The sequence below is a fragment of the Anser cygnoides genome, chromosome 8 (assembly GCF_040182565.1).
Source record: "Anser cygnoides isolate HZ-2024a breed goose chromosome 8, Taihu_goose_T2T_genome, whole genome shotgun sequence".
Classification (NCBI taxonomy): Eukaryota; Metazoa; Chordata; class Aves; order Anseriformes; family Anatidae; genus Anser; species Anser cygnoides.
Window position 1 is genome coordinate 22,061,115 of NC_089880.1, and position 27,403 is coordinate 22,088,517.

At 40.5% G+C, this 27,403-nt stretch overlaps 2 protein-coding genes across 6 annotated transcripts; one reads left to right on the top strand and one right to left on the bottom strand.

Moving 5' to 3' along the window:
• Positions 1-84: 84 nt before the first annotated feature.
• Positions 85-5,134, bottom strand: EBNA1BP2 (EBNA1 binding protein 2). The gene is made up of 9 exons (XM_013177882.3): positions 5,002-5,134; positions 4,843-4,926; positions 3,662-3,828; positions 3,233-3,356; positions 1,816-1,905; positions 1,511-1,586; positions 1,155-1,245; positions 691-853; positions 85-363 (listed from the first exon to the last, which is right to left on the bottom strand). The coding sequence occupies exons 1-9, from the start codon at positions 5,074-5,076 to the stop codon at positions 313-315; spliced, it is 921 nt and encodes a 306-aa protein (XP_013033336.1). The 5' UTR covers positions 5,077-5,134; the 3' UTR covers positions 85-312.
• Positions 5,082-26,981, top strand: CFAP57 (cilia and flagella associated protein 57). 5 transcript variants are annotated; one of them, XM_048059033.2, is made up of 22 exons: positions 5,125-5,310; positions 5,391-5,710; positions 7,073-7,356; positions 7,529-7,712; positions 8,501-8,653; positions 9,378-9,517; positions 10,237-10,402; positions 10,780-10,893; positions 11,363-11,575; positions 12,227-12,400; positions 12,598-12,759; positions 13,230-13,385; positions 15,495-15,588; positions 16,477-16,667; positions 17,726-17,899; positions 18,698-18,856; positions 19,265-19,408; positions 20,519-20,635; positions 21,111-21,245; positions 21,368-21,511; positions 25,371-25,497; positions 25,779-26,981. In XM_048059033.2, the coding sequence occupies exons 1-22, from the start codon at positions 5,154-5,156 to the stop codon at positions 25,988-25,990; spliced, it is 3,720 nt and encodes a 1,239-aa protein (XP_047914990.2). In that variant the 5' UTR covers positions 5,125-5,153; the 3' UTR covers positions 25,991-26,981. The 5 variants fall into 5 exon arrangements, with proteins under 5 accessions (XP_066857747.1, XP_066857746.1, XP_047914990.2 ...); XM_067001643.1 differs by lacking the exon at positions 5,125-5,310 and having other exon boundaries at positions 5,583-6,519; positions 25,779-26,975; XM_067001644.1 differs by lacking the exon at positions 5,125-5,310 and having other exon boundaries at positions 5,583-6,388; positions 25,779-26,975.
• The last annotated feature ends 422 nt before the right edge of the window (positions 26,982-27,403 follow it).

A 27,403-nucleotide genomic window follows, 5' to 3' on the forward strand; every position in this document is an offset into this window, starting at 1 on the left:
TGGAAAAAGCTGTCAGAATGAGGGGAACACAGCAGATTTCAGCCACCGTTCATAACACAACTAAATATGAATTAGACATAGGAGTTGAGTTCTGTGTAAACTATTTAATACGTTCACACACCAAAGGTTTAAATAGCAAGCAATCATTCAGCAGAACAGACAGTATAAAATTAGTGATAAGGCACTAATTTCCTTTGACTTTTTTCTTGCCATTTGGAAGCATCCTGCTTGCTCCACGGTTAGCTGCCTGGAGACAGCAGAAACCTTCCAACACACAGAGACAAAAGAGCCCCACTGGGGAACACAATCCTCTTAGCGTGCTCGGCTCTTCATTTTCTGCCGTGTTCTCTTGCCAGGTCTCTTCTGCAAAAAGAGCATGAATTCAGATTTTTATTTTGATGTCCTAACTTCATTCTAGCTCTATAGCGTAGGGAAGATACTAAAAAGAGATTATGTGGCAGTACCTCTGGAGAAGAAGGTTTGGGGACAGAGGTAGCAACAAACAATACATGCTAATTCCCCCACTTATTTCCCTGCTCAGACACCAAACCACCACCCTCAGCCCCCTGTCTGCAACTGAGTTGTTACTTCCAGATGCTGGAGGCGCCGATCATCTACTCAGGTCTTCCTCCGAGGCAAGGGCTGGCTTCCTAACAAAAAAGGATCACCTGCACACAACATTGTACTTACATTGAGGGCTTTTTTTCCTCCTTTTCCTGGGCCTTTATTGTGAGCGACATTTGACTTGAAGCCAGATACATCGTCAAAGCTGTCCTTTGTGTTCCACTTTGAGCCTTTTTTCTTCCCACCAAAACCAAACTTCTGATTTTTGTATCGTCTTTTGGCATTTGGTCTGAAAAACAACCCAGCAACACCACTGCTTAGAAACCTTGCCTTAGGAAGTTCCTAAGAAGGAAGTACATGTATCTGCTGATGGACTCCCATCAGCCATTGTAAACCTTTCCTCTCTTATTGAAGAGGCAGAAATTAGCACCTTCCAGCCTCTGCTCTATTGGGCCACAGTTATCTCTAAGGACAGAAAAACACTTGGGACTTATTTTTCACCAATATTAATTCAAACATCTTTCTTGTTTTACAAAACTGGAAAAAAAACAGAGATTCTGCCTTTAAATATCTTTCTTTCTTAATCTCACCCTTTCTTCGTCCGTTGATTTGCACTGCCTTTTTTATTTCCCTGAGACGAAGTCTGCTCTTCATCTAGAAAATCCAGCTTGTCAGAGAGACCTGCAAGAGCAAAGGCAAATGCTCAGCTACCACCACGGAAGATGAGAGTTTTCAGTCTAAGCAATATTGACAAGTCACCCTCACTGAAGACCAGCTACTTGGAAGGATTTTCACTGCCACATGCATATGATTCCGTACAGCAGCAGCCTTTCACGCTAACCGTCCAGCAGTACAGACTGACACCACACATCATGGTACCGTACATTCTTCACGCATTTACACTATTTCCATTACACATTTACTCCCTTAGACAAGTTAGCTGTACCTTTCTGGTATTTCTTGACTGCGTTCAACATATTTTTCTTCTCCTTTTGCCTCCTCTGGAGAATTTCTATTTGTACCTGAGAATGTTAGAAGGCAGAATGTTAGTATTGTTTCTTCTAGTGACCCACGCTTTTTTTTTTTTAAATGTATCCCATGTTTTGCTTTGTCTCCTGTCAAAGTATCTATACAAAAGACTAGACAGATTCCATATATTTTAGCCTGCCTCCTGGGATCTCAATTCCTAAGCTCCTCGCTCAGGCTCCACATTCTTGTCATAGATATGTCTCTTTTGTAGCTCCTCCTCACCTTCTTTCCATATTTTCTCATTGCACGGAGCTGTTTTGCTTTTTCAGACTTCTCCATCGCTTCCTGTTTACTCTTAAGCTTCTGACGAATCTGGGGGAAAATAAACAATCAAAATTGATCAGTAATGCAAAAGTAATGCTGTGCAGTCCTGTAATCAATAATCATGTGAACAACAGCAGTGAATGCCAAAAGAAAATACCTCTCAATCAGATAATATGTAATTTATCTCCAAAATTACTTGCTGGCTACCTCTTTGATACAATATTATTTTCTTTGGTATATGCACTGATTATAAGGCATAACTTACTTTCAGTTCAAGGCTAGGAGTTACTACAAAAAATCCTGAACTAATCTGTAGCCAAAATCTTATTCAAAAGACAAAATTCATACAGACAAAACAAAGCCTTATACAAAGGGGCTCTACTGGAACAGCTAAACAAGAGTATCTTGTCACACACTGTCAATATACTCGGGTACATGTAGAAGACTTGATAGTTTCTTTCTTGTCATTTTTAAAAAAATAATAAAGCTCTTCTATAGAGTCAAAAATCCTTTCATGCGATAGAAAACTGATTTTCTATTCATTCCTTGTGCACAAACATTTCTGTAAGGAATTTCTGTTACAAGGGATTACAAAGATTCCAACGCAGATATTCTGAGGCTATGACTGCAGTAGGAGATAAAAGCCTCTGTTCTTCAAGCAGAAGCCAGCAAAAGAAAGGAACCGTAATGTGTAGAGTTGAGTTAAACCTCAGCACAAACTATTAACGATTATCTTCTCTAAGAAGGTCCTATCAGCATCAGAACAATGACCAAAACACACACGAACTCCAGCTCATGTCTCACTTACACGATGTAGATTCTTCCAAGAATTACGGCTCCATTTTGAACAAAGACCACAATCGAGAAGCAACTTTGTGAAACTCTTATCTCCCGCACAAATCTGACTTACTATCCATGATAGTTTAATTCAATACCACACAGTTTAAAATCAGAGAGACCAAATATGCTGAGTATAAATGAAGGGTGATACTTAAATGGGGAAAAAGGATCACGTTAATGCCCCTGTTCACTGCGAGTTTTAGGACAGAGAGCATAAACACAGCCAACTTTACGACCGCTGTTACATATATGGAGAAGAAATCTCCATTTTTAATACTAATTACATTCAGGACAGAATATAAATCACACTCTTCTACTGTACATTCCACCCTGTTATGGAAACCCCTACATTGCACAGAAATATCTAAGCAGGAAGACATTTCCTACCATAAAAAAAAAAATCGGACTTGAACACTGTCACAGATCTTTGTCAAAGAGGTAAAGGTAACTATTGACAAACCACACAGTTAATACATAAAGTAGGCTAAAACCAACACACAGCACAGGAAAGAAAGCTATTTTTCACTGCACATACCTTCTGCATCTGTTGGTCTGATTTGGCCATCTCTGCAAAGTAATCATCTGGCCTTCTAGTAGGAACTTTGAGCTTCCGCAACCTAGGGAGGGCTTCCAGGACCGCTGCCTGAGCCTGGCGGTAGCTAGGGAGACAGCACAACAGCAGCTCTGTCAGAGGGTACCAAGCATCGCGCAGCGCTGATCTAAGCTCTCATCGCATAAGCTAGCTGATACTGGGATCTAATAAAAATTAATCTAGAATTATATCAACATTCATACCCTACAGCATTCAGTGCTACTAAAAGCGATTTAGGTTCTGGTACAATATTAATGCTGACAACTTCCGCACATTTATCTAGTTTCCAGCCACGGTTTTATACACTGTATAAAGTGTCTATCACGTATAAGCATGCTGACCCTACAAGAAATCTCTCTTTTTTATACTTACAAGCTCATCTCTCTCTGGAAATCATTCTCAGGGTCCACAGCATCTTTGTCAGTAGTATTCTGTGAGACAGATTCCACAACGTTTGTAAGCTGACCCAAAGTCACATCCAGCCTTTCCACCCAAGCTAGCTGCTGTCTGAATTCAGCCAGGCACTGCTTCAAACCTTCCTGTGAAAAGGAAGCACAGCTCTGAGCAACAACACACAAAAACCACTATTCAAGCTCACCGCAGATGAATATCCAGGTCACAAAATGGACTGCTCCTCAACAGCAGTTTGATTATTCCCAAAAGTACCAGAGCAATGCAAGCTGGAAGGGAACTCTGGAAAGCATTCATCTCCCTGCTGGAGCAGGACCAAACACAGCGGATCAGCTCAACCTCAGCTCTGCCAAGTATCGAAGCACCCAGGGATGGAAACTGGTGCCTGAGTGGTTCTCTGAAGCACTCTGCGCCACCTCCAGGCGCCGGAGTTCTTCCTGTGCCCAAGTTGACCTCCCCAAGCCACCCCACGCCTCCTTCCCCTGCTCCCACCCCACCCCAGCAGGCTCTGGCTCCAGCATGACCCCAGCCCCCCTGGGAGCTGCCCACCCGGCACCCCACTTGATACCAAGTCAGAAGGATGTATGGTTCTCTCCCTGTTAGAACTACAGGGCCAAATCTGAAATGAATGTCTTAAAATTTGTCCAAATCTGAAATGAATGTCTTATGAACAGGTAAGTCAAACCTTTACTATACTTAGTCAAATAGAAGTTTAGAAATTTTTTAAGCGTAAAGGAGGACCCAGGCTTGGAAGATGTGTCTGAAAAGATGAGGTGAGGAACTCATGGCACGGACACGTGCTTGGACATGTAAGTGACTTACCTCGGCATGCGTGCCTGAGTTAACTATCAACAAACACCAGAAGATCCCCAAAGACCACCACCAGCAGAAACAAATGATCATGCGTCAGGGATATTTAGATACTTTAACGAGTTCCGGGAAATAGTGTGGATATGTTATCTTTCTTTTTTAAATCGATTTTGATTGTAAATAACCCCCGTAGCCTGGACAATTCGGCACTCACACATGGGTGAGAGATCCCCTGGGTGTCTGGCACCGTAATTAAAGAACGCCAGCTTTCTAAAACCCCAGATCGAGCCTGAGAGAGTTTCTCTGACCGACTTTTCGGCTAGCACGCTCACCACATCGTTGGGCTGCTTCGGCCGCCCCTCCAGCACCACGTTGAGCCCCGGCTTCAGCGCGCCCTTGGCGAAGGCCTCCTGGAGCTGCGGAGAGAACAGGAGCAGGGTCAGGAGCAGGGCCGGGGCCAGGCCGCCCCGCGGGGCCGGCACCGGGCTCACCTCCGAGTCCGAGAGGGAGGAATCCTCCGAGCCGGAGTCCGCGGACTCCTCAGACAGGCCTCCCAGCGGCGCCATCTTCTCGCCGCCGCCTCCGGGCACGCGCTCGCCACCGCCCCTTCCGCCGGGGCCGCGGTTGCCGGGACGACGGCGCCATGGCGGCCGTGGTGGCGGAGCCCGCCGCCGTCTTCGGCTGCCGGCCGCGGGTCGGCGGCGGCGTCTGCTTCGTGGGGGAGCGGGAGGTGCTGCACGCCGCCGGGGCGGGCTGCGCCCGGCTGCACACCGAGCACGGGCGGCAGGCCTTCCTCCCAGGTGGCCCCGGCCCCGGTCCCCGGCCCCGTCCCCGGTCGCGGTGCGCTCCCCCGCCGCGCTGATCGCTCTCCTCCCCGCAGGCCGCGAGAAGAGCCGGGGCGTGCAGGCGCTGGCCGTCAGCCCCGACCGGCGGTTCCTGGCCGTCTCCGAGACGGCGGCGGAGGAGCCGGCGCTGACGGTGTACGAGCTGGCGGCGGGGCAGCCGCCGCGGAGGAGGAGGGCGCTGGCGGCCGCCGAGCTCCCGGCGCGGGAGGCGGCCGTGTCCCTCGCCTTCTCCCCCGACTGCCGGCACCTGGCGGCCGCCACCGGCCCCCCCGAGGTGGTGCTGGCATACTGGCTGTGGGACAAGCGGCGGCTGGTGGCGGCGGCACGCCTCCAGGCCCCGGGCGGCGGCTGCCAGGTAACGGCACCGCGCTCGGGCCGGATCGCCACCCGCAATCGCACCGTGGTTGTGTGATTCGTGAGGGGGTCGGCGCTGTGAAAGCGAGGTGCCGAGGGAGTTATCTTACAGGCAACGAGTCAGCTGAGAGAGTGTGGTCCTTAAACATTGCACCGTGATGCGTGGGAATGACAGTGCCCGGAAAGATCCCAGCCCGAAGGATGTGCAGGGGATGTCTTCCTGTGGCCATGTGGCATCTGGTCAGGGCAAGAGAGAGAGGGGAGGGCTCTGCAAACTCTACACAATTTCTGTAACCTTTCTTGGTATCTCATATTGGCCCCTCTCAGCAACAGGACAGAGCTAAATGAGATTTTTCTTTGATTTCTTATGGACGTTCTCATGTCCTTATATCACAGGAGACCTGTGGCGTGTGGCCAGCACAGTTGGCCAGTGCACATGCAACGTGTCCGTTGTGTCCCCGCAGAAACACTCATGAAATATACTGGCTGCGCTAAGTGGGCTTAACACACATCTTGGAAGCTCTCGGTGTGGTTGGGCACCTTTTTCTTCCTGCGGTCTATTCTATGTCCAGATCAGAGGAGTATCTCAGAAAGAGTGGCTGGGAGCAGGATGATGCCACTCAAACAGTTCTTGCATCCTGCTTAGGTTGACCTATTTCAGTATCTTTCTTGCAGGAAGGTAAGAGGCTTTCATTATGCGCGTTGATTGGACCCTAGCTGCGTTTTTTTTCTGGGGTGCAGCTGCAAGCAAAGGTGGGGTGACTGGCATCAGCTCCTGAAGAGAGGATTGGAAGATAACTGCTGTCTAAGGTCCCATTAAGCATGAAAAACAGGTCTAACTACCCCTGCTGTCCTTCTTGGGTATTGAGGTGGTTACTCCACTGTTTTCACCAATACATACCTAATTCTACAAATTAAAATGCATGAGTAAGGTTTGCCTCTCCTGAAATGCAAAAGTTCTTCCTCACCTTTAAGGATGGATGGTCTCACTTTTCAGGTAGCTGGCTATCTGAAAAACTTGCTAATCTGTAGTAAAGATGTATTTTTGCCTTTGTTGTGTGATTCTGAAGGGAAGAGACAACTTCCGTATTACATTGTGATTCAGATGGCTTCTTAGCTTAATAGAACCATAGAATCCGTAACATGGCGTAAAATTGATATACACAGTTCTGAAAGGGGGAAAACTGCAATATACAGTTATGATTTTTTTACTCTCTTCTGTATTCCTATATGCTTCTGTAAACCTTTTCCCCTCATTTTATCTCCTGTATCTAGAACCTTTCTAGAACTTGCTTTTTTTTTTTTTAAGTTCTGAAAGTGAACACAGTTATGTGAAGTAATTTCTCTCTCCTTTGTTCCATAGGTGAGCTTTAGTCCTCAAGACAATGCACGTGTTTGTATCACTGGAAATGGCTTTTTTAAACTTTTTAAATACAGTGAGGGAACTTTGAAGCAGACGAATTTACAAAAGGGAAAGCCACAAAACTACTTGTGCCATGCCTGGCTCTCTGAGGAAGAAGTTATATGTGGCACTGACACAGGCAAACTTATGTTGTTTAAAAATGGAGAGCTGTGCTGGCAGACAAGTGTAGAGTACAGAAAACCACCCAAAAAAGAAGGTGGTACAACAACAAAAGAATATGAGAGGTAAATCTTTGCAAAATTATTGGTAGGTTCATACTTGCGCATGAAGACTAGTTGCAGGCCATTCACTTCCTTCTTGTCCTGTTTATGAATGTGTTATATTTTTGTTGCTGATGATAAACATTCTTGTTTTGTCCTTTCTATACTTAAGTCTTTATGCATTTACTGCTTGCAGATATTCTGAAGTCTCTTGTGAACTGGCTTCTGAAGATAATGGTTCACAACAGGATTTTGTGCCTCAAATATCTGCAGTTGCAGCCTATTCTAAAGGCTTTGCATGTTCATGTAGCCCAGGAGTTGTTCTTCTGTTTGAGAAAACTGAGGAAAAGGAAGTCTACAAGGAGAGTCAAGAAATCTGGGTAGGGAGATAAAAGCTTTTCTAAGCAATTATGCAGCAGAGACCTGCTTTGGCAGGTGGGAGGGTTTTTTCTGAGTCAGTTATTAATAATTTTAAATGCATCTTTAAAACACATTATAAGCATTGGCTAAGTGTCCTGGTGATGTAGAAAGGCAGGGATTTGCCAGAGGTCATGCTGAAGGTCAGTGACAGCCTTTTGCAAGGCAGCTCTGCATGTTCTACATGTTAAGTATGCTTTGAGGTTGCTAAACTTCAGGAAACCTTTAAGAAACTTGTATTTATGGAGACTTGGGAGCTAAGAAATAGTCTACATCAGTTCTGAAAAATTAGTCTGCTTTTTTCCCCAAGGCAAAGCTCTTTTCCCTTCAGATATTCAGTATAGATTTAATGAGACAATGCACTTTTAAGTAATCTAGTAAGATTTCTAACTGGTCTATAAGGAGCAGTATGCACTGACTTCCTGTGGTCCCAGGATAAGAACATTTAACTCTGGTGATCTGATCAAGCCTTTAAGATTCCTGCTGAAATGTCCTCTGATGCTTTTTTCAGCTTCATTGTTGTAGGTACGGTTATGTTATCTTGAACGCTGTTCCCTGCCTGGCAGAACTTGTATTCTATTTACTATCCAAGTTCTCTTACTGAGAGAACTCTTACTCTTACATTGTATGTAAGTATGTATGTACTTATTAGGGTAGCATTACAGCAAAAGCATGTATGTATGTGTGCACATATGCCTACTACTGGAATGTGGAGACCTGGAATATCCCATGGGATACTTTTCTTGTGCAGCTTCCTCAGGACCTGTTCACCACTGAGCCAAAGCAGTCACGCGGCCAGGATATTACATGTATATGTTTCAGCCCCTCTGAGGAAACAATGGTTGTTAATACAAATAAAAATCAGCTTTACATGTTTACTATGCCCTCCACAGATCTTCTGAAGGTGAGTGCAACCTTTCCACATTCCACAACCAGCATGCCCAGTAAGGCGTGTATTGTAATGGCACAGGCTATTCAGTGTCACTTTCCGTGATGTGTTCTCATGAAATCTGTTAGCTAGAGTCTGAACCCTTAAACCTCATGATATGAAGTGCTCTGCGCGCTTCTCTAAGGGCTGTATTTCAGCAGCATTTCAACTTGTATGGGGTTAAATACCTAGCCTGTGTACAGTAATACAAAAAAATATTTACACAAAAGGGTTTTGTAGTTATGGGACCTTTTTCTACATGTAGCCTAAAATGTTATTGGTGCTTCATTTCCAGCATGTAATAGCTAACATCCTGGTTAATTGGCTTATCATTCAGCACTTGAATACTTCTAAATATGTGTCTGACCATAACATCTTAACTGAGTTCTTGGAGGTCCAGTTCTATTTATTTAACTTGTATTTCTCTCGGTACCTACAGTTATGTTGTGCTCTCTATAGTGTATGAGGACTATGGTGCCTGCATCTTCCCTGCATCACTTCTCTTGATTATTAATTATAAAGTTGAAACTGATCCTAACACTTCTGTGTTTCTAGGGCTATGTTCAGACTGGTGCAGTGACAGGGTTGAGTGGCTTCCTCAAATCTGCTGTACACAAAGAGCTATGATAGATTTCTTACCTGACTTACTGCCTGCAGTGAAATACTTGATATTTTGTTGAATGTTCTCATTTGTTCTCAGGAGAAATCAAGTCATTTTGCATATCTGCATTTCCCATTACATTCTGCTTCGATCACGGGTCTGGACATCTGTATTCGGAGACCCATTGTTGCTACTTGTTCCTTGGACAGATCTGTTCGCATCTGGAATTACAGGACAAAGTAAAGAGTTGCTTTTGTTTGTTACTATCTCCTGCTTTTTTGTATATTGTATTGAGCGGGCGACAGCACAAGCTCATATGAATGACAGTGTTCCACTAAAATTCTTGTGTGGTGTGGGATACAAATGGTCTTACTGACATGATTTGGTCAGTATATGTATGCAGTGCCTATAAAAACAGTGTCGATAGAATCCATAGCCTTTTCTATTAAGCCAAATTTGTGTTTAACTTCTCATGTGTTTTGGAAAAAGAATCTTGAGGAACGTTTCATTCAGCTTGAGATCAGTTGTCCTTAAGACTACAGACAATAACCTTAAGATACTGTTGTCCCATCTCCTGCTTGATGGCTGTAGTTCTGAAGCAAAATGAGTCCAACTTTTAAGGTTCAGTGGGGGTGAGGGGAAGGAAAACAAATCTTAGAGGATACATTTGTGTAGGTTTTCAAACAGAGCTTCACCTACCTTCTTTGTTGTATTACCGTAAAAAAGGATTTGCTCCTGCACTTTCCCCACCTTTTCTGTGAACCAGAAAGTTCACATATGCCCTTGTTCCTGTAATATCTGTGTGATCATCACTTAACCAAATACTTACAGATTTCCTCAAGGATAAGGCAAAGTCAGGTTGTACCTGCAGTTGCGTCTGCTGGGCCAGATGTTATCTTGTCAGGTGTGCATAGGGAGTTTGTACTGTTCCATACTGCACAGTGGTTTTGTCTTTCAGCACTTTGGAGCTGTATAAGGAATTTCGGGAGGAGGCGCACACAGTATCACTTCACCCCACTGGCCTTTTCTGTTTGGTTGGGTTTTCTGACAAACTACGATTTCTAAGTCTACTATATGAGGACATGCATGTTTTCAAGGAGTTTGCTGTGAGAAAGTGTGAAGAGGTAAGGAGTGATGCAAGAATGAAACTCGGGAGTTACAGGGAGCAGAGGGGTGAAAAAAATGACGGTTTAGATGACTGTCTGTTAGATCCTTGTAGGAGTTAGGATATCAAAGCAGAGAGAAAAGGTTTCTGACTACTGGAAAAGGAGCCCGGAGACCTGTGCATAACTGTGGGCCTGGGAGCCATTGAAGGGGTCGCTTGTTCAGAAATGTTAGAGGATTGGATTTTGCAGGGGAAAGCACCAACTAAGAAAGTGATAAGAGGCTGATTATGCTCCTTACGTAGCATTCAGATGTTACATGATGTCATTGGAATTCAATGCATGAATTTTCATATCCACTGCATCTACAGTAACGGTTGGCTATATTCTTTTTGTAGTGCTCATTCAGTAATGGAGGCCATCTTTTTGCTGCAGTTAATGGAAATGTGATTCAAATTTATTCCAGCACCACCTTTGAGAATACTAATAATCTAAAAGGACACAGTGGGAAGGTTAGTAAACAAATCCTGAACAGTACAACTCATTAAAGCATGGACTAGTTCATAAGATGCATTTTGAAAAGGTGAAGTATAACCTTTGACACAAAAATTAGAACAAGGAGTACAAAAGTCAATTTCGCTACTTAGTGTATGTGTTCACTACATACATCTAGAGAGTCAGTCCTTATGTTAAATGAGAATGATTTGCAGATAGCTGAACTAGGAGAAATATCCCAACAGTAAATCATAAAAATAAAATATACTGCTTATTACTGAAATGAGCTTTTTCTGTCAGCGTGGCCATTAGGTAATTTGTATTGATTATTCTTGAATGCTGAAATGGAATTATCTGAAATATACCTAAGCTACTTAAGTAAAATTTAGAAATATGGTTCCAAAGTTGTCATGGTTTTACCAGTAAAATGACTCTCTACTATATAATTTGCATATTGGGGTCATTGGTGTGTTTTGCTTTTGCCAGATACGTGCAGTAAAATGGAGTGCAGATGATGCAAAATTTGTCTCCTGTGACACACATGGTGCTGTGTATGAGTGGAATTTATTGACAGGTAAAAGGGAGACGGAGTGTGTGCTCAAGTCCTGCATCTACAGCAGCATTGCTCTGTCTTCTGATGCCAAAATCATCTTTGCTGTTGGATCAGACCAAACCCTCAAAGAAATTTCAGAGTCTTTGGTGAGCTAACAAGTGCTCTGGGTATTAGCTAAGTTCTCTGGGGAGGGTGTTAGTGCTTAGGTTTTCTTATCTGTTTGGTAAGTAGAAATTAGAGATTTTTTTGATAGCTGCAGTATTTATTGACACTTCTCTTGTGTTCTTATGTCCTTTAGCATGAAACTTGAGATTCTGTTGTAGTTTTATATCTTTATAACCGTACTTGGATTTACCTAGAAATCTTCTAATCCCACTAACATACTAACTTTGCAATATGGTATTGACTGTTTTGCTGAAATATCAGGGTATTCGATCTACCTCTGTAGGCTACATGCATGTATATATTTTTAATCCAGAACAATATTAAATTGTACACGGTAAGCATTACATTTTTCAGAAGAGATTGATTTATGGAACTTGGCTTAAAATTTTAAGTGCACATGTGCATAAAGCTTAATACTAATTATTGTTAATGTTTGTTTGTTTGTGTTTTTGTTTTTTTTTTTCTATAGGCATGTAGATTCTTTAAACTGCTTTATTTGCTGCAGGCAGTGATATGACAATTGCTCATGTAATAAGTAATCAAATAATCTGGGGGAACTTAATGTAACGTGGTGTTTTTCTATGTGTTTTGTTTTGGTTTTGTTTGGTTTGGTTTTTGTTTTTCTTTTTTAGATCCAGCATGAAGTGCCTGCTTTTGATGTTGACTATACTGCAGTAGCTGTTTCTCGTTCTGGGAACATGGTATTTGTTGGTACATCTCTGGGGACAATTCGAGCTATGAAGTACCCCTTGCCTTTGCGCAAGGATTTCAATGAGTATCAAGCCCATGCAGGTGCTGTTACAAAGGTAACATGGAATACGTTCTTTTCCCTACTGTGCCAGTTGCATGTCTCATTTAGCATTGATTCTCCTTCCCATTTCATAGCATAATACATTAAAACTAAGTCTGAGCCTGCATGTGGGGAATGGAGATCAGAGCATTCACAGAAGTCCTGTCTTTAGAAATAAAAGTCTCGACTATTTTACTTTCTCTTTCTTCTAAGATGTCTGTAACAAACGATGACCAATTTCTGCTGACTGCCTCAGAGGATGGCTCCATATTGATCTGGAAGGTGTATGACAAGGAAGGTGGGATACTGAAACGGGAAAAGGAAGTTGAATATGCTGAGGAAGTGCTGATCATGAGATCAGATATAGAAGAGAAGGTAGGAGGAGCAACCTGTCTATATGAACCATAGGATTCCTGGTCTACAGCTTATGAATTACATTTTCAAGATGTTTCTTACTAGCTGTGCCTATTTGTCTAAGGGGGTTTTCATGACTTTCTTCATAAGAAGAGGCTACAGCAAGTAGCTGCAGCTGCTTGTTAATATGCAAACAGTGTTGTATTTGCAGCAAATGTGGATAAAGCTTAGGCTTTTCTCTAATACTTCCCCCAATCACTTGTGAGTAGTTTTAATGTGGTGAAAAAGTCAGGAACTGCATTTTATAAACCATCTTGTAAAATAAGAAAGGAATTTTACTTCTGGAACTTCTTGGTCTGTCTTGCTAAAAATTCTCTGCAAAGGCTGTCTTTTTCATAAATATGTGCATATAGATAAAACATCCTTAATAAGTTGTTGCTAGTGGCAAATAATCTATTAAAATAAATATTTTCTCATCCATATCCTAACAGAGTCAAGCAATGCTAGACCTGCAGATTCGTGTGAAAGAGCTACAGACAGAAAATGATTACCAGTTACATCTCAAGGACATGAACTATAATGAAAAAATAAAGGAATTAAAAGACATTTTCACTCAGGAAATAGGCTCCCTTAAAACCAAACACCAGGTAGGATTTATACTTCAGTGCCAAATACCAAGAAATCTTTCCCTTTCCCTTTTTGAGTTAAATTCAAACTTGCATTAAATATGTATGAATGCCATAAGGCATCTGAAAAGTGAAATATTCCTTTCCAATAAAGATGTTTTTGATATTTGTAAAGCATGAATGTATCTCATAGGTACTGAGGGGAAGCAAGAGATCTCCTAGGTAGCCTGGGAGAAAACAGTTTCAGCAGTTTCTGCAGTAAGTGCTGCCTAAGACCAGGGATCAGTAAGCTATATCACCCTTGAGTAGAAATGGGACCGTGCTTTAAAACCTCCATCAAGTGCAAGTTGCACCTGCTGCAGGATCCAACAATTGTTCTTCTTAATGCCTTCTTCTTTATGCCTTGGCTGCTTAGCATTTTTAAAAATACTCAGTGATGTGTCTTGTATGCTTTTGGAAAACAGGAGTAAGATATATTCCCTGGATTTCTCCTGTTCATGTACTTACTGATTTCCCTATGGTCATGAAGGAGGAATTTCCTGAAACGCAAAAGCTGTAATAATTATTCCCAGTGTCTTATTTATCTGCGTCCACCAATTCTACTCCATCCATCTGTCTGGTGCACACACCAGCTTTATGATTTATTGCATTTGTATGATTTTGCTATATTTCTGGAGCCTTTCTAAAGTTAGAATGCAAGTGATGTAATAGCAATTTCACTGTCAGTCATATGGCTTGAAGTGAGAGATTGTCCACCATATATCACGATTCAATTCTGTCATCCTTATGTTCTTTTCAATATTTTCAGTGAATAATATCCTGTCCTGGTGATTTGTCAGCACTTATGTTGAGTTTTACATGGCCATTTCAAACAGTATTTTGACTCCACGTAAAAAAGGATTCCAGAGTGAAAGCTTGCTAAGTTACTAATTAGTTCTATTATTTTATGGTCTTTTCATTTTCAAGTGCTCCTTTTTATATCTTTCTTGTCTTTTGGTTCTGCAAATAGTCTGACAGGTTTCTACTTCTGATTTTTTTTGAGAAATTTAATTACTCGTTTTAATGTTTTCAGGTTGATACTCAGGCTCTTTGGTGTTTCTGGTGGGTTTTGGTGGTTTTCATGTGGGGTTTTTATTTATTTACTTATTTTATTTAAGTAACCAGAGTTTTAACCTTTCTGTTTTCTCTCATTTTTGTACAGCTTGACCTTTCAGAAGAAAACCTTTTAACTTCTTACAGTTTCCTCTACCTGTGTTTTACCTGTGCCAGTTTTATTCTGCTGTTCTTCAGGTCTTTTCGTAGGTAGTGCTTGGCTCTAGAGTTTTATTAATCTCAGCTACACTGAAACTTCTTATTATAAGCTTGCAAGCAAATGCCTTTGAAAGTGAATAAAAGTTCTAGGCAGGGAAGTTGTACTTGCTGTATGAGTATCAGTATGTGTTAAGATTAAACAGAATGACAGATTTAGGCAGGTTTGGGGCTAGCCTTTCTAGTTTTTGTGGCCAGTAGGCAAAGAGAGTATTTCTGTTTATGCAAGACACGTACAGTAGTTATGAGAAGAAGGTCAGAAAGTTGTACCCATGGCAGTTCTCTCCAAATTTTCTGTGAAACTTCTCACTCATCTTCTTTTTCCAATTCTTAGTGCTTTTTTAGATTAAATCGTTTGTAGTGGTAGTAGGACATTCCAAGAAAATGGTGTTCAAGCCTCAGTTTGAATGTCAGTGTTTTAGGATCTCAACGTTCCTCCAAGTGAGAAAGGAAGCAGCTTGAATTTTCTTATCTTGACAGCAATTTGCAGAACTGCAAATTCTCCTCAAACAGGCACACAAAGAAGTGGAGGTTTTTGTGGCTGACAAACTTTTCTTGTTAAATTAGGGTTATACAGTGCCTTGTATTATATGAAGTCCATTTGCTACTTTTCTTTAGCTTCCTTAGTTTTGTAATTTGTTGTAGTGAATTAATCTCTGGGAAAACTTGTTTTTGTAATGCATGGTATCTGCTTTTTTGGTGAGAGATTTCAAACATAAATCTGTTGTGTATGTGTTCCCCATCATGGGAAAGAACTCAAAGAATTAGGACACTGCTTTGCCTATTTTTTAATGAAAATTTATTTTTCTTATTCTTTACCAGATTTTGCAGGCAGAAAAAGAAAAACAGGAGCTGCAACACCAGTCTCAACTGTCTGAGCTGATGAATAAACAGGCCAAGGAGATGCAAGACCTAGGTTAGACTGCAACAAATGTTTATAACTAGAATGTGAAGCAATTGCATTAGATTCCTAGCAAGTAACATGATGGGAAGAGATTACTAGAGTGCAAAGCACAAGGAAAAAATGCATGTATGTCATACAGTTATCACAAACCAAAAGTTTGTCTTAACAGCATGCACAAGCAAGAGAATGTGCATGTGGGCACTGTATCTTTTATGTTCTGTTCCTGAGATTAATAATTTCCTTATTTATACTATAGCTCACTGTACAATAATAGTGATATCGTACAGTTCAGCAAGCAGGCTAATTAATGTACAAGGTGCATAACATGGAAATACCTGAATCCCAGATTCTTAATCAAGATAAAGCAGAAATACTGCAAATTAGTACCAAAAATCAAGTCCACCCATAAGACTCATCCTCCGTAGCAGTTGTAGTTTTACAGTTCTGTCATTGTTGACATTCTCAAGAGAATGCTTAGAGTGGCTATTATTCATTTATTGTTATGGCAAACTAGGAGATTTTGGTGCAGGTTTTGGACTTGTTCAAGCTGGAACAGAACTTTTTATTTTCTGTTGCAGTGAGCAGGGATACAATGGAATATTCAGAAACAAAACTGAGAAGGGTGAATGACAGCTTTGGAACAGGCATTATTAGCGAAGTGATAAGTAAAAGGAAGAGCAGGAAACCCAAGAGATGGTTTTCTGATGTAGAATTTTGTATGGCCGTAGAGCCTAAAACCCCTGTATATCTGATGAAGAAAGTGATGAGGTGCTTCTAGTATAACTTATTGCAACCAGCTGCCAAAAAGACAGTAGAAAATAAGACATTGATAACTGCAAAAGGATAGGATACACCTCTTTACTATTAGTTTTATCAGTTCCATATGTTTCCTGTTACTAGAATCTGACAGTAATAAGAAACTCTTAATGGAAAATGAGAAATACCAGGAGCTGCAAGTGAAATCCCAGAGGATGCAGGAGGAATATGAGAAACAACTGCACAATTTGGAGGAAAGCAAAAGCAGGACTGTGGAGGAGCTAACAGTATATTATGAGGAAAAACTTAATGAGAAATCTGTTCTGTTGGAAGAGGTAGGAAACTTGATTGACAGTTTGAATTATTGACTATGTTTATTTCCAACTGTGATGAAATGTTCCCTAGAGGAGGGAAAGTTGGCTCCCTTCATTCAAATCCTAATCTGCCTGTAACCTTGGGGAAATATGTCGGCAGGTAGAATAGTAATGAGGAAAACCCCAGCTGAGTTACCAGCTTTTCTGGGCTTCATACATTCAGCAAGTAACCTGCTAAGGAGGATATCCTTGGGCATTCTATTTGCCTCTCTTTCTCCTATATCTAAGAATTCCTGTTTATTAATGTGTGTTAGATGATACACTTAACTGCAGTTGGAGAAAGATTCAATCACCTTGTTCTAATGAAGAGATAGCATATCTAAAATGGTGAATTCTGTGACAGATCAGCTCCCATTTGTTGAAATCACCACCGACACTAAGTCCCTGGGCTTCCTGTCTGCATAATTTGGGGAATACCCTGAGTACTTAAGAAATTCCTGCACGTTGAGGTCAAAGACTTGGCCAGATAGGGTAGCCAGATAACCAATGCTGATACATCTAATGCCAACAAATTCCATCAACATCACTGATTGCAGCCCTATGTTGCAACACCAATAGGGAAAGAATGAGAGGAAAGAACATGAGAAGAGAGTGATACAGAGACCGATGGAAAACTGAGTGTTTATTGGTTGTTAATGTTATTAATGTTTGTTGGTTATTAATGCATCAGAAACAGCAACTTAAAAAGATTTTCTGAAGTGTTTCTCATGTTTGCATTTGCTTCTGCCTGGACAATTTTGCTGATTTGAGCTAGATTTTCAGATATTTTTTTTTTTCTAATATTGTAGTCTTCTTAAGACCTGGATGCTTTAAGTTAAGAATTTTTTGTTTCTAAGTTTTTTAAGTGACTTTAATCCCTTCAGAACTTGTTAGCTTAAACGATATTGTTGTTGAAGAGTCCGCTACTAGGGTGGGCCGGGTGGGCCCTCCCAGGAGAAAGACAGTTGCAGATAAAGAATTACCCTCTTTGTTGATCTCTTACTTTTGTGTTCTCTAATATTTACTTCTCCTAACTGCAGGCAGAGGAGGATATAAGGCAGCAGCTTCAAGCACATGAAGAAATTAGGAAACAGATTGAAGAAGATGAAGACCGAGAAATTCTAGATATCAAAATCAAGTATGAGAGGCGACTTGTAGAAGAAAAAGAATCAAATCTGCAACTGAAGGGAGAAATAGGAGTCATGAATAAAAGGGTATCTCTTATTCTGTGATAGGATCACACCTGTAACATGGAGACCTATAGCCAAGAATTGAATATGATTAATGACATGTTAAGGCCTAATAATATTTAGTCTGTAAATATTTGGCATTTCATATGAGAATAGTTGTCCCTTTTTATATCAGTTTGAATATTTCAGGATATTTGTGCAGAAGAAGATGTGTGCCGATTGTATTGTTGATATGGTTATAGACAGATGATAGAGCAGTGTGTGTGTTATTTTTAGTACACTTTTTGTATCTTATGTAGTTTGAAATCATAAATAATAATATTGTTCCTCCTATAATGGGAAAGAAATGAACCTTTTCATTTTTCCAAGACCCGATGTGCTACTATGTTAGAAAAATACTTCTACTGCTTCATTTAATGCAATACACTTTGTGTTTTGTACACATCATCATTTTTTATTGTTCTTACTCCTTGAGTTTTTAAGGAGGCATAAAACCTTTTAGCTCTGTTACTAGCTGGGCATTATATTTGCCTGAGGATGTTGGATGGACATTTTTTCTTTCAAGTTTCTTCAGTATCTATTTTGGAGGCATAGAGGTTCTCTACCTTCCCGCAGTCTTTCATCATGGTATTGCTTTCTGTTCTGATGTCTTTTAGACACCAGCACATTAAATGCCCTTCCTGAAGTGATATCTAAATCCTGTAATGTCTTAATTTGATAAACTTTATCCTACACTGTCTTCAAAGTAACTTAGAAAGTATGGTAGTTAAGTGGTGCACAGCTTCTGGAGACTGTTAAGCTCTTACCTGTTTGCCTCTCCAGTTGAGCAGCCTACAGAAAGAGCTCAAGGAACGAAACAGTGACATCGAGGAAATGAAACTGGAACAGCAGAAGCTGCAAGATGTAATTAAGTCACTGGAAAAGGACATTGTGGCGCTGAAGACAGAAATTGAAGAGAGAGCTAACACTATCCAGGACAAGGTAAGAAACTGGACAATTGGCTGATATCAGTCACCCTCCCTTAATTTAATACAAGTATTTATTTTGACAGTATTGTATTGCGTTAATATCACGTGACTGGAAGCTCAACTTTAATTTGAAGAATTTGCAGTCTTTAGTTTGGGACCTCAGTGTTTTACTGACATTCTGAGCTTTTGGGAGCTCAAGTGTTGAGTTTCTCATTCCCCATTCTGGGATTTTTAGGATTATACATTATCTCTGCATTATTTGCCCCCTTCCTACCCACCCAATCTGTGTGAGGTGTATGAAGCCTAGTTTTCCATTAGATCTATGACTGCTGTTTTGGCCTCTGCCATGTTTGTATATCGTTCTAGGGATCTGTTTGAGAGTGCTGTGGCTGATTCATAACTCTGTACATATTTCTCCCAGGAGAAGCATATATATGATCTGAAAAAGAAAAATCAGGAACTGGAAAAGTTCAAGTTTGTACTGGACCACAGAATAGAGCAGTTTAAGAAGCAAATAGGATCACGTGAAAATGATACCAAAACGATGAATGAGCAGATCCATGAGGTGAGTAACACTGTCATTTGGCCTCTGCTTCTAAACCCTTTGGCTGAATACAGAGATGACCAGGCAAGTCCCGTGGAGGTTCACCTGTTTGTTCCTTAACTTCTTTCAAGGATACACAGCATTGATTCAGTATGTTTACAGCTAATAAAAATATTTACCCACAATACCTGCTATTTATTTTTTGTGTTACATGGTACCAATGATCAATACAGCTATTTAAGCTCCTCTTTCAGTATTTTATTCTAGACTCTGAGTAATATACTTTTTGCTTAAAAATAGATCTCATCCTTATGTAGTTGTCCTGCATGCACCCTGTAGAGTTTGCAAGACACTGCATTTATTGATCTGGAGGAAGAGAGAGTGAACTTCTCTTACAAAGTTACAGATTTGTGCAAATATAACCCAATTTAGGAATTAGGTTCATCAGCTAATCCATGGAAACTTTCCATGTGTTCATAATTAGCTTGCAGAAAAATTTTTGAGGCAACTTACTCATGATAGGATCTTACTGTGATCTCTCAATAGCTAATCAGTGATCTGTTAGTTTTCATAAGTCTGTTTATTCAGAATGAAAGCCTTTTAAATAACTAGCGAACATTTTATATGCATGTCAGACTATCATGATGAAAGCCCTAGCCTCTTCTCTGGTCACCATCTCATGTCAGTAAATGCTGAAGCATTAGGGCTTTTTTCCCCCGTATTCTACATGTCATCACAGCTTTTCATGGATTTGTTTCTTTTCAGTATCAGTTGGTTCTTATCGTTGCACTTGCTTTTTCCAGTATTGACTATTAATTTATACCTCACCCATTTTTATTCAGGTGGAACAGTACAGCTCCAGTCCAGGTCAAGGAAATGAAGAGGCATCGCATCACTTAAATACTTATAACTCAAAATGGGATTGAATAGGCATTTTTTGAGTGTTTTCTCTGTACTCTGGCAGAGGGCAGTGTTGTTCCAAAATTGTCTTGGTTCATGTTGTATGTAATTCAACCTGAAGGGGGATCTACTCCCTCAAGTCTGTGTTTCTCGTCTCTGGTTTTCCTGTTATGTGTTATTTTTTTTATAATGTCTTCTCTTAATCTTGATTACCCCCCCGCTTCCTTTCAGATGGAGGGGGAACTGGAACGATTCCAGAAGGAGAGCACACATTTGAAACTGAACATCACACAACTGCAGCAGAAACTAAAGGCAACTGATCACAACATGCACAGAGAGAGGCAGAAGGTATGAGGTAGCAGTCCACAGGTCCTGCATAATGAAACAGGGGGGATGAAACACTGCAGAAGCATTAATCTGAGCAAAGAGGTCCTTCAGGAATACTGTGTACAAGGACCAGGGAACAGGAGATTCTCTGGTTAAGTGGGAACAATGACAGAAAACTTCCAAATCTGAAACCAGGTTAGCTATTTGATATTAAAAAAATCCAGTTTCTTGTATGTAATTTCAACCAACACATTCTCACAGATTTAACAAAGCAGTGAGGCAGAAGCCTAACTGAGTCAGTGCCCTATCAGTTTTTGTTTGTTTGTTTTTGTTTTGTTTTTAATGAAGTATTTTAAAACAATAAAGGGAAGTAAAAGTATATGAGAGCTTTTACCTGTTTTGCTAGACTTTCTAGGAAGATTGCATGTGACAGAGTGCTCTGATGAGCCAAATAAGAATGTATCTACATTAAACACTAACTACATTATTCTTGCAGAAACAAAATATGGAAACTTTGATCAAACGATTTAAAATGGATCTTCATAATTGTGTGGGCTTCATTCAGGATTACAAAAAACTGAAGCATGGGATCCGTGAGCTCTACACCAAGTATGTGCAGCAATTGGATATGGTGAGTTGCCTTCTCACATGGTGAGTTGCGTTTGCCTTCTCTTTGCAGGTGAATTTATGTGGTAGTGTATTGAGGCAAAATTACGTGGTAGTGTATTGAGGCAAAACTTTGTGCCCTCTCAGGTGGAGACTGAAGAGGTAGATGTAGATTTGCAGAAGGAGTACACGAGACAGCGAGAGTATCTTGAGAGGAATTTGGCAGCTTTGAAAAAGAAGGTGGTGAAGGATCAGGAAGTCCATCAAGCTGCTTACATGCGCATCATGCAGGTAACAAGCTTTTTCCTTATGTTAAGGGAGGTAAGAATGAAGCAGTTGCACAGAAGAGACTTCAGTCACCATAGTGCTATAATTTGTTAGGACTTTGAAACAGTTTTGGTTTGTTTCCTTGCCAGAAATGCCTAGGGCTTTCAAGAGTTTCTATTCAAGGATAATATTCATTGAGCTCTAGTGCTCAACAGTTTTCTGGACAGAAAGAGCAAGATCTCTGAAGCCAGAAAATGATGCTGTTTGTGGATGCTTTCCTTTGTCTGCCACTTCCAATGTTAAAGGAGATAGGGATCTCTGCTGCCCGGATTTTTTTTTAAGCCATTGATGGACTTACTTTATTTTGAACGGTATTTAGAATTGCCATTGTAGTCAATTTGCACCTGAGTACTGAGCTGCACTTGCTGTGTGGTGGTGTTTAGGAAGTAATTTTGGAGGAAGAAAAAAGATTGGCTTTCTTTGGCCACATAGTCCAATGCCTACTGGTCTGAATTCAGAAGAACTTTCTGCTGCTCACATCCATGTTTTCCAAGGAAGTTCAGAAACAAATGATAAATAAGCCTATTCGTACTGAGACCTCTCAGAATCTTTGTTCTTTACGAGGCAGGATAAACTTGTGGCTGCTGGGGCCAAAGACCTAATTTGTTTTCATCTGGAATGAGAGGATCTAAAGGCCCACATCCAACATCCTGGGAGGACAGCACTTGTACAGTCTCTTCTTACCCTGGTCTCCCTTTGCTCAGTCAGCATTTCCTTTTCCCCTCACTAGCTCTTTCTTCATTGTTAGCTTATTATGCTTCCTCAGGATCTCTAGACCTCAGTCCTCTCCTAAATCATCTGTCCTTTGTTATGTATTCATAGTGCTCCTTCAGGCCCAGGCAGCAGTGATCTTCTTCTTTAGCCTTGATTTAATTTTTTTTATTCCTTCTGTGAATTAGATGCTTCCTTTTCATACAAAATGAGATGGCTTCAGAAAAGAAACTGAAGAATTTCCTTTCTGGAATAGGGTGACAGATGGTGCTCATAATGATAATACTTGATGTCTTGGACCGGTAAGCCTAACGTGAAATGATGATTAAAAATGAATTAATAAAACATCTGGAAGATGAAGATATCAAAGGTTCTAACCAGCCTAGTTTCTTCAAAGAAAAAGCAGTTCTCTGAAGTCTAGTAGATTAATGAGACTTTACAGCCAGGAGGAATTATCATGGTCTTCCAGTCCATCACAGGAGGCTTTTAAGACTAGTTTAGACAAACTTCTGTCAGGGCTTGCTTTGAACAAGTAAATGACATTTTGATGGCCTTCTAGCTCTGTATTTCTGTAATTCCTCAGTTGTGCTTACATTTTCAGAGCTGTGCATTCCTCTTTGAGTGACTGTTCATAGGTACATTCCATTAGTGACTGCTGCAACAGATGATTAGAAATGTCAAGATAATTTTAATTATTCTTACCAATTGACAAGTTGCTTGTTGTTGGACTGTTATTTTTCCCTCCAGCCTTCTGTATTTGTAATGGCATCTTTGGTCACGTGGATACATAAGAACAGACATACTGAACAATCTCGAAGTGAGACTGCTTGAACTGAAGCATGTGTAGGATGATCTTTTCTATTATGTGTCATACTGTTCTCTGACAGTCAGCACTGTAGGGACTTAGGAGATTGTAGATTGCATCCAGACATCATCTGCAGTTGTTCCTGGTGTCCTCATCCTCTATGCATTTGATCGATCTCTTTTCTGAAATATTTTTCACATTTCCACAGCATCTTATGGCAATGAGTTTTGCAGTGAACATTTATTTTAATCCGTTGCATGATCATTTCATTGCAGTGCAAGCTTACTGTCAGAATGCAAAGACTGAATTAAAGGCTAATCTCTCTGTATGGCATGCCTCTTCAGAAGAATATTATCAGCATCAGCCAGCAGCCTTTTTAGCACCCAGCAAGCCAAACAGCATTTCTACATAGCCCAGATTACCTCATACAGGATACTATGTATTATGCTAATAGGCCAAAAGTAAGATCTTCAATAGATAACAGCATGCAGCCACTTGGAGTGAATTTATGAATGTATCGATGCCAAAGTGCACCTTAACAGAAATAGCGTGACGTAACCCTGAAAGCTGTTTACCAGAAAATTTCTCTGATTGATTCTCCAAAGTTATCCTGTTCAGGATCAAGCTCTGGCATAAACATATAGCAGCTAAATTTTGTCTGTGTTTAAAGAATTGAATTAAACAAGTCAGAGTCTACAAAATACTATATTTTCAGAGCAGGCTGTATTGGGTCACCACCTCATGCTGCATTTAGAGTCCAACACAACCAGTGCAAGACCAACTGTTCCTGCCCAACAACTTCAAACCTTAACACATTCCACAATCTGCCTCTGCGTCACTGACTTTCAGCTGAAGGGAAACTATAGCATAGTTGGTATACTTGTCTTAGTTTGAGCTATTAAAAATCTTGCCAGATACATGCACCTTGAGTTATTGCTGCCAACTCGAACTCCTTGAATGCATCTGTATACAGAAAATTGCTGTAAGCGTGGTACTTTGTTACTAACCAGTTCTGAGTTGTCTGTTTCTACTGCATTGACTCTTGTGTGTTGCTAATATGTCTAATATATCATAAGGAACCAAATCACATGCTTTCCATATATCTCTCATGGCAACATAGTTTTCTTTATCAACCAAAATTATCATCTAATCAAAAAGAATCAAGACTTGAAAATATCTTTTCGATATTGAAATGTCAGTAATCCTTGTTCGTATCACCTGCTGTTTAACTGTGTTTCCTGTTGCATGAGACTGCTGTTAAAAGTGTACCTTTTGGCCATCTATCTTTCACAAATATTGCTGTTTATGGTGAAGTCCCGGGAGCTGAAATGGTGCTGTTTTCCAAAACTTCTGAAAAACCATTACAGATAACTGAAATCATTGAGGCTCTTCATACTAGCTGTTGATGTGATTTCACTGTCAAATGAACAGAGGCGAATGTACGATTCCACTCCTCTTGAATTAGAAAAGAAATATTTAGCTAGTGATTCTTCTATTTATGAGTCATGAGCAACAATTTTATCATCCTTCACTAGTTTTAGCCCATATTGTTTATGCTGAGGTCTTTGAACCTGTCAATACAGTGAGTAAAAGAGAACCATATTGCATTCATTTGTACTTTCACAACACCTTCGGCAAGATTCTTCGTGGTATGCTGTTAAAAAATTAAAGCTGAACTTTTACAGGTTGAAAACTGATCAACAAAAGAACAAAAGTTAAATACATGGCCAACTTTTCCTCATAACAAAATGTTAACAGTAGGTGTCTCAAGTCCCCATCCACTTTATATATTTCTTAATAATGTGGAAGGGGTGTTGGAAAGTGATGTCAGTCATAACTAATGAAAAAGTCTTTGAAGAACTGCAAGGAGATAGAGATCATTTAAGTGAACAGACACATGGTGGCAAGTGAAAAGCGAAATAACGCACCCTGGAGGGAGGAATGGGATTTCTTCACATTAATTCTGAATTAATTGGATCAATCCCAGAACAGGACCTGAGCTTCCCTGTTGAATTGTCAGAGAAGATGACGTCTTAGAGTGAAGCTGCAGTCAGAAAAGCAAAACAGATATTAGCTTCTTGAGCTAATGTGATTAGAATACTGTCACATTTTATATCAGATGTACTGTAGCTTTTATCTGAAATGCATAAAGTACTGACTGCTCTAGCTCCACAAGCATGTAGTATGTTCTGCTTCTTATTCTGATTCTATGCTGTCCAGTGTCCTTCCAAAGGAAATGAGGATACATATTGCTGAGCTATTGAGATAGTCCTGTACTTTTCCTCATAAACCACATTGTTTTTGCAGGAAAATGTAAGTCTGATTAAGGAAATTAATGACTTGCGGCAAGAACTGAAGGTGGCCTATACCCAGGTACATGACCTCCAGTCAACACTAAGGTTAACCAAGAAGAAGCAAGCAATTCAAGACCCAGGTGAACAGTGCTTCTTGTGTGTTTCCGTATTGTCAGGGCTCATTCCAGAAGCCGTCTTTGTCCTTAGTGAACAATTCTGTTACTGTCCCTGTATTGTACCAGCTTGTCTTGCCTGATGGCACCTGTTATATTGTAACATTCTGGTGAATACTGCAAAATCTTACTATTTAGCTTTACTCCTTCAGTTCTGAAAGATGGTTATTCCTTTCCTTGCTTATTCCAAAGAACTGTGAGCTAGACCTTTGTTTCTCTGCTCTTTGTTCCCTGTTTTTATCTTCTAGCTCCCTCCAGTGAACTGCTGTCCAGCCCAGCTGTGCTGAGGTTGAATGCACAGAAGGAAAATGAGAAAATCATAGAAATGCAGCAGCTGGAAATTCAATACCTACGAGACCAAATCAGGGAGAAGGGGCAAAGCCTTGCAGTTCAGCCTCTGTTAGATGGAATGCTTCCTAAGCTGAATCTAGAAAGAATCCACAAGACACAGCAACAGTGACCTGGCTCAAGGACACCTTATGTTATTATATTCTCCTGGCAACATAAGAAATACAACAGCATAGATTAGACTTCCGTGATCGTATACTCTTCCACTAGAAGCATTTGTGCAGCACTTATTGCTGAGGACACAAGGCATCAGCCTTCCTTCCCTCCTCCTTTCCTGTAATCTGTCCTTTCCTCTCGTTTAAGCATGCGTGTTCTCAAGTCTTTCTGCCAAGGAGTCAAGATAAAAAATAAATATATTTGTGTTAATGCAAAACTGATCTTTGTGCCTTCATAATTGGGCAGGTATACACTTGAAAGATAATGTGTCCTCATGTGTATTGAAAGATGTGTCCTAGTTCAGAACTGCTGGTAACTCTGTAAACATTTCTACTAGAATTCTAATTGTATTGTGCTGCAAAAATCACCATCAACCTTCTCTTTTCCAGTATTTCATATATCCATACAAAGGGCTGCCTGTACTTAAGATGGGAATAATGTCCCTTATTCCAAGGAAGTGTCCAGTCCCTGACTAAAAATCAGTTACCCTGTGAAGGCAACCTTTGCCTAGTGGTCAAGCACACCTGAACTGGAGCCCTTGCTCAAGCCACTGCCTCATGTCTCTGGATGTGTTGTCTCATCTGTTACAATCATTTCAGCAGGACAAAAAGATTGCCCAATTTCAGACTCCAAAATCTTCAATAAAGTCCAATCTTATGTCATACCTCACCTTAGATACCTCACCAACTTAGATAATTGCACCTTTGCTTTGTCTATTTTCCAACATCTGTATCTCCTTTAGTTCTTTTTTTTTTTCAGTGAAATTCTTCTTAATAAATCGCTTTTGAAAATACTGATGTATAGAAAATAAACAAGGAGTCCTTTCTCTAATCATTAGGGAAAAAAGTAAATTTTTCATCCTTTGTTGTCAGCACATGGATACATGGATACATGCCTGCCTGTCTGAAGAATTCTGTGCATGCTTCAGAAGTTTTTAGGTACTGATTGAGCATGGGAACTATATGGTGTTATAACAGCCACTACATTATTGTTTCTCTTTTCTATCCTGAAGTGTAGAGAAGTGACAAGTGCTTTCTAAATGCTACTAATATTATTACACTGAAGATCAAGGCGCCAAGGCTGGATAACATGTAATCTGTGTTAATATTTGGGATGCTAGACTCTTCCAAGTTAACTCCATGGTAAAATAGATGGTTCCATGAGCGCCTATGACCTAGGAGACTTCAGCTGAGTGCCTTGTCCTTGAATGTGGAATAAAGCTTCCTTAGTCTTACTTCTTTCATTTTGCAGCTTTAACCTGTGTGAAGTGTAAGTTTTGCAGGAACAAAAGGAAGAAGTTATGATGGAATTGGTCTTTTAATGTGCTTTCTTAACACCCTTTCTTCCTCCCTCCCCCCAATATAATCAT

What these genes read in the sequence shown, in the direction of transcription:
- EBNA1BP2 (XM_013177882.3), bottom strand. Translation starts at nt 5,076, where the DNA reads ATGGCGCCGCTGGGAGGCCTGTCTGAGGAGTCCGCGGACTCCGGCTCG. An exon ending in CAGACCAACAGATGCAGAAG is followed by an intron (nt 1,906 to 3,232) that starts GTATGTGCAGTG and finishes ATTTTCCCCCAG; the next exon opens with ATTCGTCAGAAGCTTAAGAG. An exon ending in AGTCAAGAAATACCAGAAAG is followed by an intron (nt 1,246 to 1,510) that starts GTACAGCTAACT and finishes TTGCTCTTGCAG; the next exon opens with GTCTCTCTGACAAGCTGGAT.
- CFAP57 (XM_048059033.2), top strand. Translation starts at nt 5,154, where the DNA reads ATGGCGGCCGTGGTGGCGGAGCCCGCCGCCGTCTTCGGCTGCCGGCCG. An exon ending in CCTCCACAGATCTTCTGAAG is followed by an intron (nt 8,654 to 9,377) that starts GTGAGTGCAACC and finishes ATTTGTTCTCAG; the next exon opens with GAGAAATCAAGTCATTTTGC. An exon ending in ATGTGCAGCAATTGGATATG is followed by an intron (nt 21,246 to 21,367) that starts GTGAGTTGCCTT and finishes GTGCCCTCTCAG; the next exon opens with GTGGAGACTGAAGAGGTAGA.